This window comes from Salvia miltiorrhiza, chromosome 6, assembly GCF_028751815.1.
Source record: "Salvia miltiorrhiza cultivar Shanhuang (shh) chromosome 6, IMPLAD_Smil_shh, whole genome shotgun sequence".
NCBI lineage: Eukaryota > Viridiplantae > Streptophyta > Magnoliopsida > Lamiales > Lamiaceae > Salvia > Salvia miltiorrhiza.
The window spans coordinates 27,389,274-27,401,665 of NC_080392.1; the positions used below are offsets into that span (position 1 = coordinate 27,389,274).

The following is a 12,392-nucleotide window of genomic DNA, read 5'->3' on the forward strand; positions in this document are numbered from 1 at the left end:
GCTACTCCACTGCAAAACGAGAGGAAGTCGAGTCTTCAAAAGCTGAGGCAGCCAAATCAGAGGGCAGGGGAGGCATCATGCTGTATTCAGAAAATTTTCGGGTGCCTTTGCCAGTGGGATCCCGTAACTTGTTCACGAAGCCTACTAGGGAGGCAGAGAAGGCAGGCATATACATGGGAACAGAGGGCAACATGTCAGACCCTACTCCAAAAGCAAATAAAGGAATAGCCTTCTCTAGCACTGGATACCACCATACCGGCTTCTCCGGAGAATTCTCAGGGATCTTCATCAGCTTATTTATCTCCTCATCTTGGAGATTATCCATCAAGGCCCGCAAATCCAGGGTAGCAAGTTGCTCTGGAGTAGCCCCCGCCATCTCTAACGCCTTGGAGGCAGATTGCTTTATCACATAAGCAAAAAGGGGCCCGAAGTCCGCCAAGTACTCTGGAGTCCGTTTGAAGGCCTCCAAGGTACCCTCTAGCATCACCCCCAGGAAGTGCTGACCCTGAGGAGACAAGAAATACTCCAAGCGCTGATCTCGTGCTCCCAGTACGTAAGCAAGGTTTTGGGCCTCCACAAGTGTCTTCCTCCAATCACGCCTGGCTTCCCTATAATCTTTTTCATACCCCGCCTTGAACCTCATAAGGCTCTCATGGCTCTCCCTCGTCACCCTTGTCAGCTCAGAAGCCAGGGACAACTTCTCCACCTCTACTTGGGCCAGCTTGGCCTTCAGCTCAGCAATCTCTGCCTCAGCCCCACTCAGGCGCTCCACTACCCCAGCAACAGCGTCGTCGCGTGTGGCAATATCTGCCTGCTCCTTTTCTCTCTCCTTTTCCAACACATCATAATCATAGATGCGCTGGATAGCTCCCCAGAACCGAGCCTCCACCTGCAGGGAAATAGAATGGGTTAGGTCAGAACAAAGAAACCATCTTCACCAAAGGAATGATTTTCTTCAGAGAAAGGGGGTCCACCAGAACAATCAAAAGTTTGGTAACTTAAATTTTTTAGATAAGGATACCAACGGCAAAGTACCTGAAGAGCCGTCTGGGCAAGCAGACTTGCCAAACCCCCTCGTGTCAAGTTCTCCATCTTCTCCTTATCTTTTGAGTGAACACGAGAGGACAGGGCATCGATAAACCCCTGTCCCGACAAGCTTGAAATCGGACCAGAGACAATATCCTCCGATTCATCTTCAGCGGGGACCACAGCCTTGCCCTTGCCTTTTCCCCCAGCAGAAGGAGGGACCTTCGAACCACCAGCAGACTTCTTCGCTGGCTCCTTGGATTTGCCGGCCTTCTTCAGGCCCTCTTGCTTCTCCTTCTCACCTATGGAGATCAGGGAACCCCTCTTCCTTTTCTTCGAAAGCTCAGTGAGGGTGACACCCGGGGCCGAGTCGGGTGAGGGAATCTCACCAGTGATGTCCACAATCTGGACATCTTCTTCACCGGCACCAGATGCACCACCAGTGCTAGAGCGTCCGCGCCTGCGAACAAGGCTACCCGCATCAACCTCCTCTGCATTAAACGAGCGGGAGGTTTCCACATTCTCCTCTGGAACCTCCACCACAGGGGGAATGGTGACCAGCTCGGTCCCGGTCGGTTGTTCAGAGGGGACTTCTACCACAGGAGCAATGTCAGGCAAATTTTCCCCGCATTGTTTCCTCCAAGACATGTCTGCAGATCAGAATTCTACACCATTAAATCAGGGTAACAAAAACTAATGTATTTTTTAAAATTCATATTTTTTACCTATCGATTTCTTGGGATACAGGGGAAATAGGCCATTGTATGCCAGAGCTTAATTGTTCTCAGCAAGGTATTTACATTCTAAAGGCTGGGCTGCGTTCATGGCGTTCAGACGGATTATGACCCCCAAGTCAAAGGGCGAGGGAGCTTCTAGGGAGGCGGGTTTATAAGTAGTCCGTGGATTATGCCATTCCAGTTCACGAACGTTATAATCACGCCAGGAGCCGATAAGAGTGTGCACATAACAATAATAGCTCAAAAAGCCCTTATCAAAAGAATTTAGAGAGGAAAGAAAGGTAGTAGGGCGTTTTGGAAGACCAGCAAAGTTATACAGGGGACTGCCCTGCATACGAAGGGATTGGGTCTGACAAAACAATTTGGCGGTATCCTCAACACCATGGGCGCGGCATAGAATATGGAAGCCATTTAGCCTCCGAATGGCAGAGGGGGCGACCTGATAAAAAGGGATACGAAAATGGTTGCAAACGTCAACCAGAAGGGAAGGAGGAGGGAGCCGTAGGCCAGCATCTATCTGGGCCTGCCAGATGGCGATTGTTTTGTGGTCGCGAAGTTTCTTAGGGGGTGTTGAGGCTTTAGAGAAAACCGTAAATTGTAAACCAGCAGGGCGTCGACACTTGTTCTTTAATCTTTCCACCGCCGCGACGCCAAGGAGGGATTTAGGAATACTCTTTGGGGGTTGGGGTGCTTTTTTGGCTCTCTTTTTTGGTTGGGAAGAACTGGGAACAATCGGAGAATCGGAAACAGTTTGAGAATCATGAGAGGCAGAAGGGGAGGGAAGATGTTCAGGACTCTGAGGTTGAGAAGAGAAAGATGAAGCATCACGGGGAGAAGGAGAAGGCGACTGCGAGAATCGGGGAGCGGAAGTGGAAGCCATGGTCAGAATACTCAAAACCTAGGGTTTCTAACACGCTCAATCAGAGCACCAACAAATTTCAAAACTACTCTACAACTAATCACAAATATCGGAGAATAGGATACGCAAGTTACCTAGGTCAAGGGAAGACTGACAATGAAAACGGGAGCGGAGGGGTCGCGGAAAAATACGCCGGAATAGGAGGAAGGATCGCCGGAAATTGCAGATGAAGGAGTTCGGAAAACTTGGAGAAGAAGGATAGTAAAAAATGGAAGTTCGAATCGACTAAGTAAAAATGTACGCGGGCAACTACTAACAAGCGGGATGAGCGACACTTGGCATACGGAAATGAATCGACGGCCGAAAATCCCTACGGGGAGGCGAAAAGACGCAAAGGTTAAAAAGTAACCTCGGGGTACGGGAAAAGCACTGTAGACTGGGCGGGCATTTAATGCAGATGACGTCACCCACGCGGGCGAGTCTTCTGACTAGTTGCACTATTTCAGAGTGAACTAGCCAGATTAGGGGGTGGGAGTAACAAAAATGCCAAAAAGCAATTAACAGGGCTTATCTTTATCTTTTTACAAGAATAGAATTCTCGTGTCTTCATGATTTGTAGGGACCAGGGAAAACAGCATGATGCGAGCTTTAACAATACTTCGCTGGTTGAACACGAAGAATGCCCGGTTCAACCAGACCAGAGGGGGGAGTGGTTGATGAGGAGTAATATGTGCAGAGTAGGAAAAGGATACAAGTCAGAGGAATCGACCCCATCAGCGGGACAAGTAAGGGCAGAAGAAGTACATTCGTCAGAGGAATCATCTTCACCAGAAGAGTCCAGCTAGTCAAAAGAATTATTCTCACCCGAGGGATTTCGTGCACCAGAGACCCCTCACCCACCAGAAGAATGACCCACCAGAGGAATGGCTCTTGCCAGAGGAACTATGATTACCAGAGAAATCACCCTCGCCAGAGAAGTCATCCTCGCCAGAGAGGTCATCCCCGACAGAGAAGTCATCCTCGCCAGAGAAGTCACCTTCGCCAGATAAATCATCTTCGTCAGAGGAGCTATCTTCATCAGCGGAATCACCAGAAACGCGGGAGAATCCCCGAGTGAAGATGAAATTCCCGATATGCCCTTCGATCACGTCAAAAGCATGCGCTAGCACCGATTTTACTATTTTACCCTTCCCTGTATTCTATAAATAGGCTTCGCACTCGTGTTTTGTAGTCACGCTATCTCATATCTTTGAATACAACAGCTACTTTCTCTCTCGTGCAAGGTTTCCGATCATTTTACTTCGTCTTCTTCAGTCAATCGCATTAGGCATAGCTTGTGATTTCACTTTATAGTTTAGATGTTGGTTTCGTGAAATACCAAAACTTATATATTTAATATATTATATTAAATGAGATGCTTTGACAATGGAGTTGATTTTGGTTTGATATAATAAAAAGTTGCTGCATTTTTGGAGATATATAAGGAATGTTGTCAAATTACACATTTCACTCTATCACCCTCTCTCTCTCTCTCTCTCTCTCTCACTCACAAATTTGACGCCATGCATACCTTGAAATAAGGCTTCTTCATCGTCTAGTTGTGAAGATCATACAGAAAATCCCATTGATCATGCATACCAATCCCTTTGTTTAGCGTGTAAATCAGTAAGAATTAATATGAGATATTGCTAGAGTTCGTAAATAAGTTTTTATTCTCTTGAATTGAAAAACAATATATAGTCAAAAATTGCGTGTAAATGAAAAATAATATTCACTTTTGCAAATGACTACAAGATCCCATGCAATTTATATGTATTTATATTATGAATTTTAAATATTAGATGTTTTTCACAAAAGATTTAATTGAAATTGATAATTTTTCACAAAACTATAAATTTATATTGGATATTTCAATATAAATTTATCTAAAAATATATAAATTCACAAGAAAAGGATATTTTTCAAAAAATATAAATTCTAAGTATAAATTCATAAATTTACTATTGGTGATTTTAAATTTTAAATATTGGATATTTAAATTCACACGGGTAAATTCACAATATATATATATATATATATATATATATATATATATATATTTCAAAATTTATATAAATTCACACTGAAAAATATTGGTGACTTTAAATTTTAAATATTGGATATTTATATAAATTCACAAAAATAAAGGATATTTTTCACAAAATTATAAATTGCATGATATAAAAGAGCACTGTATAGATTGTAGCAAGTGGGCCCCGCAACTTATATGTATATCATCCTATGAATTAGTGAACTTTTTAAATATAAATCAACTTTCCAAAAATAGATTGAGTAAAAGAGCGGGAAATTTTTTTTGCTAGATGGACCAGCTATTATATATGTATAGATTTTTACTCATGTAAATGATGGAGTACTATTCTTATACGCAAATGACACTTTCTTATGATGTGGCTCTCAGCTCCTGCCTACCCTCTTTAGTTCTTGGTCTTCTAGTTCGGTTGGTGGGTCTAGGAGTGGCCATTGAGGATTTTTTTTTCAGGTGTCTGGTGCGCTAGAACCTGATCCTGCTTTAGTTTGGCTCCTCTGTTGGTTCATTCTTCTCGCGTGTTCTGTTTTATCAGGCTCACATGTTTTCTTTGTTCCGTCTTTGAACTTCGTGTTTTATTTTCCTTTTTTTTGTAAAGACGGGTACTCTTTTTCCTTCACTGGCATTTTTTCCATTGGATTTTCGCCGGAAAGATTTTGATGAAGCTCAGCGCTTAGTTAGCATCGTTGTTCTACCAATAGGTTTCTAGATTTTTCTTTTTTCTCAATAAAATTTTATTTCAGCTTGCAATCAAATCATAGTGGCTGTAATTTGCATTATACTTACAATTTCTCAAAATTAGTGGTTAAAAAAAAACAGTTTAAAGAACGTCTCAGCGAATCTTAAGTATTTAAATAGCAGGCTGCAAATAGACCACCAAAATCCCAAGCATCTCACCACAAGTCATATTAGTACAAAATGACCAACATAAAACGAACTAAATAACTCTGAAATTAAATGAGAAGATATAGTCAGACAAATTTATGTTGTGTATAAATGCATTTTATCTATTTTACCATGTCACAAGTATTGACTTGTGTTGTGTAAAGCAAATCATAAATAATGTACAATTACAGCCTCAATCAATGGAAGAATACAACCCTGATTACTACCGACATATTTGAAGGTAACAAACCAGGGACAACCTAAAAATCTAGAGAAATTTTCGTGTAGATGCAAAAAAAGTTCATTTTTTACACAAATTTGCAAGAAAAATAATGAAAAAGAGCTAACCACTTGTGTCATCTCTGTGGAAGATCAAAAATTTGGTGCATCTCTATTTGTGTTTGTGAGTTTCTTCTTGAGTTTCCAAATTTCTCTGCTTCTCTTGCTATTTGGATATCATTGTGTCCAAAATACTGAACGAAAACTTTTACAGCAAAACGAGGAAGGAGTGCGCCTATCGTGATTAAAGACAAGCACACCCAGAACAATTCTGTCTTGACAATATGAAAGATCGCCCTGCACAAACATTCAACTAGAATTAAACGAATCTGTTTAAAGATCAAGAGTTGGAGAATACTTTGAACGACTACAACACATTTAAAGTAAAAGTTTGTTATAAGATTAGGTTATATATTAGACCAGAGATATCAATAGATAACATAGGTATGTATTATGCATGATATTTAGGTATAGTGTGACAAGAAACGCATACATCGCCTATGAAAGTTGAGTATCATTAGAGAATATATACTTTTGATTGATGCACACAGAGGCAGAACTCGAGTTGGGCAGAGCCAAATCAATTTTAGGCATAAATGGCTATATTTGTCACCAGGAGTATCTGTAACACAACGGTAACTGGAACTAGGACTCCAGAAGTATCGAAGAAAATGATGCAGATTTTCTTCATGAATGCACAACATTGAAAAGAGAGGAATTGGACATAAAGAGCAAATATAATTAAGGTATCTGCAAAGAAACTCATGCATAACGTAAATTAAAAGGTTACCAGAAAAAAGGGCGAAAGTTCTTGTTGAAGAGATCAGCATTGAAGAATAGAAGAGTCATTGCTTACTCAACGAAAGTAAAGCCTCATGAATGATGCCTTTATGCAATGCCTTAAATAAACATAATAAGTTAGAACATCTTACCAGTAACCAGGCAGGAAAGGCAGCATATCAATAGCAATGACACAGAGGAAAGTCGCAATAATAGATCCCCAGATGGCTGCATGTGTCATCCAATACCACCGAGTTACATCCATAGCCAAATGTATATTCACCATTACTACCACTCCAAGTGTCCAAAGATCGCCTAGGCTAGAACCATCAACACTGCTTCCCCAATAAGCAAGGAAAGGAACAAAGAAGGCAGCTACACTTTGCCACAACGTGTCCAACATTGTTACCCAGAATAGTTTTCCATTGTAACTTTCTTGCCTTTGTCCAGCACCATAAAGCTGAGGGTGCTTGAGTAGAGAAGTTCTACTTAAATCCTTATCAAGAACTCCAACAATTATTGTAGGCACCGATGTGTATAGTACTGAATACAATACACTGCTCCAATCGGTGATGGCAGTTGTCAGTGTATAACTTGTGAAGAGCACATACCTGGAAGGAAAGCATATGATAGTCGATAAGCAAAATTTTCTAACTTCCTTATCTATACGGTAATCCAGTTAGTTCCGATGTAAATAGCTTGGTCTTATACATGAATTTAATTTTATTATTACTATGCCTTATTCCTTTATTGTCCTCACAAATGATCTAATTCCTAAACACCTCCCCATGCAAGCGTTTTCAAGATAATGTCACAAAAAAACTCTCAAGTACATTTCTAATGTTACTTATAAAAACTGATGACTTCTTAGTAGTTAGTATCATTAGTATTTTGCATCATTAGCTCTTTGTATAAGCTTAAGTTTAACGTAAATAGGTTGTTTTTTACCATACAAAATACTCATAAACTTACCAGAATAAGATAAGAACAAAAACTGCATTTCTGTAGAAGTTGTACAATATCATGTAGCTCATCCGATTATAATTCCAGTGCCCGTGCACCAATAACAGTGGGACCAAAAATTTAAATTGACCCATCGCAAAATCTGATGCCATCACAGCTTGGCGACCTTCTTGTCCACTGATTCCTATGCCCACGCCACATCAGCCATTTGGATCATTGAAACGTCGTTTGCACCTGACAGTTAAAACATAATTAGCAGCCCAATCAAGAGATATATTTAGCTGACTGATTTATGTTCTTGTTTTCGTACTTCCTTTCTTCCTTACACTATAAAAGATAGAGATAATGATGCTTACCATCACCAATGGCAAGGGTCATATCATCAGTTCTACTTTTTATCAGAGCAACTATTCCAGCTTTTTGTAGTGGAGCTACCCGACAACAGAGTACGACATCACATTTGCTTGCTAATTCAAAAAGCTGCAAACCAATAGGCATTAATTAATACAATAAGTTGTTAGGAGAGTTCCTGTAAGTTAGTTAGAGGCTGTGGAGAGTTACCTGTTCTTCAAGTTCAGAGTCCAGAATATAAACAAGGCTTGTTCCATCAATAATCAGGCCAAGCTGACATCTGCAGTTTCCAGAAACTCCGGATGGAGCATCAGCGAGCTTCTTAGACACAACTAATGCCTCAATTAAGCTCTTTCGACATGATTCCAGAGAGTTGTTGTTTATCACTATCTGGGTCATCTTGCTTGTTAAAAGTTTAGATGAGTAGCCAATTGAAATTGCTGTTTCTTGCTTGTCCCCTGTTAGAACCCAGACTTTGATACCTGCTGTTCTTAAAGAATCAATTGCTTCTGGGACTCCTTGCTGTAATTTGTCTTCAATCGCAGAAGCACCTAATATGCCGAGATGATGTTCCACATTGTTTGCAACTTTACGAAGCAAAGAGGCCCTCCCCATTAAGGCAGTGCTTGCCACTTCATAAGACGATTGCCACTGTTCAAATTCTGATGAACTCAGCTCCCGCACACCGACAACAAGTGTTCGCAAGCCTTTTGACGAGTAGGTCTGAATATGAGTTTCTGTTGCTTTTAGCACATTCAAGTTCTGCGATCTGTCTATGACACTGAACATAGATGTATCCGCACCTTTTACAAAAACCTTTATTGCCTTGTCAGGGCATCCTAGTATCACCGACATCCTCTTCCGGTCACTATCAAACTCATGCAGACCCAAGACGTTAAACCTGCGCTGCCCATTAACGAGTGTATCTGAGAAGGCATAAATAATTGCTGGAGAAATTCACAAAGGACAGGAAAAGGAGAAGGAAAAGGAAATCAATTAACAGAAAGAGGAAAAGTAAGAATTCAGAACAAAAGGCAAACTATAGTGTTTAATAAGCTAGTTGAAGAACACTAGAAGAGACTTATGAGGTAATAATAAAAGCAAGAACAGATAGAACTTGTTTCACTGTTCTAACTAAACTTTTCATAGTACACTATTCAACAAATGAATGCAATAATACTTCTTGTTGATGCATATTTCTCTCTTCAAACTTTCTTGGATTGTCTTATAAGGATATTTATACTAGTTTAGCTAATCTAATAGGGAATCCCATTTACGAAGATATATACTTTTCAACAATCTAACTAAACATGTCCAACTACACTTAGACAATATGGCAGTTTAAACAATGTAGTGCCTTACAGAAACGAGTTAGAAAATTCACTTAAATTATGAGGTTATGATGTGTGAACAAAACAAATATAACTTACCTTTGTCTTTCCCCTTGTACATCAATAACTATGTGGCCTGAGGTTCGTTCTACAAGCATAAAACCATAAGCTGCAGCAGCATACACTAACGCCTGCTCATCAGGAGATTCCCCCTGATAATCTATCAACTTCACGACAGGATCTGGAGTCTCAACGGTTAAAGGTACAATGGTGTTGCAAGCAGCCAATGCCAAGAAAAAATCATGAACATGTCTCCCTTCACTGGTGTGCTTTCTTTTTGATGTATTGAGAAGCTCCGGGTCAACCTTTACCTTCATCTTAGGCCTGAAAACCTGTGCACCACCTGACATCAAATAAGATATAATAATGCGCTTGTAATAGATACTACTGTAAGCTTATGAGACGACGAAAAAAGAGAGATTGCAGTTGCAGTACCTCGATCCAAAATTCTAATTTGACCATCTTCAACACCGCCGTTCCCACTACTGTAGTCGATGCCCCCAATGCTTGCACATTGAAACTCCATCTTGTTTTCAGTAAGGGTACCGGTTTTATCAGAAAAAACATATTTGATTTGTCCCAGATCTTCATTTATATTCAGTGCCCTACATTGAAATCTTGAGCTAGAGGCTTCATCATACATCATATTATCTCGGATCATTAGAAAGGCCTGACCAACACGAACAAGCTCCATAGATATGTACAGTGATATAGGAATCATAATTTGGAACACGATAACTGACATGAGGAACACAAAGAATACCTCCATGCCCCATCCATAATATTTATAGTTTTCTTCATCACCCTTCGAATAGTCCTTTTTCCTATAGAATTGCATTAGATCCAATTCATCCTTGTGGTGTCTCAACCAAATACCATGAAGAACAGAGACTATTGTACACAGTGCACAGAGAAAAATTGAAAGGAAAATGATCTCCCGATTCATAGATGTCTCAAGACGGCTTCTCTTGGACGGAGCTCCAGAATTATTGAGCATTGCCTTGGTCTCTCTGCCTGCAAAAACTGCAACTCCAACTGTCCATTCAGTGTTCTTCAGCTCACAACCGCGTAGAATGATGTTAGAAGGTCCAAGAGAAATATGCTTTCCATCAACATCCAAATTTGCCTGGAAACCATAAATGTTCCGGTTTGGTTTCTCACACTTGATCAATCCACTAATCTTCTCATTCTCTACATTTTTCATTTGTGTTTCTTGCTTCGCATACCGTGTTTTCAAATTTGATTCCCCATCCAAATTGGTAGTCTGCACATAAGCAACTCCGGTGCTGTCACTTGTAGAGAGCAGCACCATATCACAAGGAAGAGTTTCATCCGCGCAAACTCTAATGATCTCACCGACTCGTATATCCTTCCATCTTACCTGTTGAAATTTTTCATCCACCAAAACCCAAGCCAAACGGCTGTTCTCAATCTTATCTGACCGATGCCGCCTAAAGTCCTCATACGCATCCTTAACGGCTGTGACAAGCAACACGAAGGCCAATGGCATAATTGAAGCTCCCCGCCCAAAAACAGCCAGCTGGGGAAGCTGATTGAGAACAGCTATCACGAGAAAGTATATGTACGCAACCCTGTGGAACTGCTCAAACAGATTCCGTGGCAAGAATGTCAATACGGAGTACTTCCCAGTCCTGATCGAGTTCCCAGCAAACTCAAACTTCTCATTTGTTTTCTCAGGATCATTTATATAGATTAACCTCGCATCATCGTCATGTATCTCCTTATACGAAGCATTAAACCCTTCAGACTCAGCACCCCTCGAGCCATGCCGCACTGGCTTCAGCCCTAGCTCACTGAAGTTAACCTCCCTAAGAGAGTGGCCACCAGAAGCCTTCGACAGAATTGACCGGGTTGATGAACTCCGTATAGGGTCGGGAAATTGAGGGGAATTCTCATTAACCTCAATCTGGGAATGGGAATCCATCCCAGAAACCTAGCAGAAATTGACCTCAAACTACAAGAGCTAGAAAATATCAATTCCCCTCTTTACCAGTGATGCAGAAGCAAAGAATCAATAAAAGATGTTATCGTGATGCCACGATCAATGACCCCTTCAGCCTCTCACATTCAAAAACCAGAAAATTCATATGCAAACTCGCAACTCTTGATCACCCAACATATTAATCAATACAAAATCTCTGCAAACCCCAAACAAAAATCACAAATTCCAGGACAACCAAGAGCAATCACAAAATTATACCCACCTGAACTCACATTAACCAAGAGCACACTTGAAACGCAAACAATAAAAGCTCAGAAACCTAATTACAATAAAAACCATCCCCTTTCTGTATTTTACAACTCAATAGTTGTTGTAATTGAAATGAGGTATAGAAGTAATTGAAGCTGGGGTAGAAGAACTTACTTGTGTGAGAAACAAAACAATCGTGTAAAGCAGGAGAAGAGAAGCAGAGTTTGGTTGAGGCCGGCAAATAATTTGGTGAGATGTGATTGGGAATATATGCATCGTCGGCATTCGGGAAAGGACACACAAAATTCGAAGGTCAAATGCATTATTCAATTAAACAGGAAAGAGAGAAAAAAGAAATATAGAAAAAGGGGCGAAGGTTGCAAGAAACTGGATAAAGAATGAAGCTAAGATTGCACAATTCAAATATTTTATATTCTCAATTTTTAATATTCTTCAAATATTATTCTCAAGTAATATTTTCTATTAAGAAATTCTTAACTTTTACTCCCTCCATCCACCAAAGAACTTCCTATTTTCCTTTTTGGGGCGTCCACAAAAGAACTTCCTACCTATTTTTGGACTATACCCCACCACTTATAATCCTCTTACTTTTCACTTTTCGTTGATCGTCATTGCATAAGAAACAATTAGAAGGAATTGTCATCTTCCAAACTTAAATGGCAATCTTGAATCAACAAGAGTCAATAACATTCTTGAAGTAATTTTTTTTATTTGCATTATACAATAAATATTCATCGACAACAATATGTAATATACTGATACCCCAAAACAACATATTTGTGCTTAAACAGGAGAAGCTCAA

General features: G+C 40.3%; 1 protein-coding gene across 1 annotated transcript; it reads right to left on the minus strand.

Annotated features, from left to right (window-relative positions):
* Window positions 1–5,676: 5,676 nt before the first annotated feature.
* LOC130988975 (phospholipid-transporting ATPase 1-like) lies at window positions 5,677–11,966 on the minus strand. Its single transcript, XM_057912965.1, is given in 9 exon segments — window positions 5,677–6,169; window positions 6,805–7,263; window positions 7,625–7,809; window positions 7,812–7,849; window positions 7,972–8,095; window positions 8,177–8,867; window positions 9,397–9,700; window positions 9,793–11,516; window positions 11,744–11,966. Coding segments are annotated over 8 exon segments (3,531 nt in total). The 5' UTR covers window positions 11,303–11,516; window positions 11,744–11,966; the 3' UTR covers window positions 5,677–5,949.
* Between the last annotated feature and the right edge of the window lie 426 nt (window positions 11,967–12,392).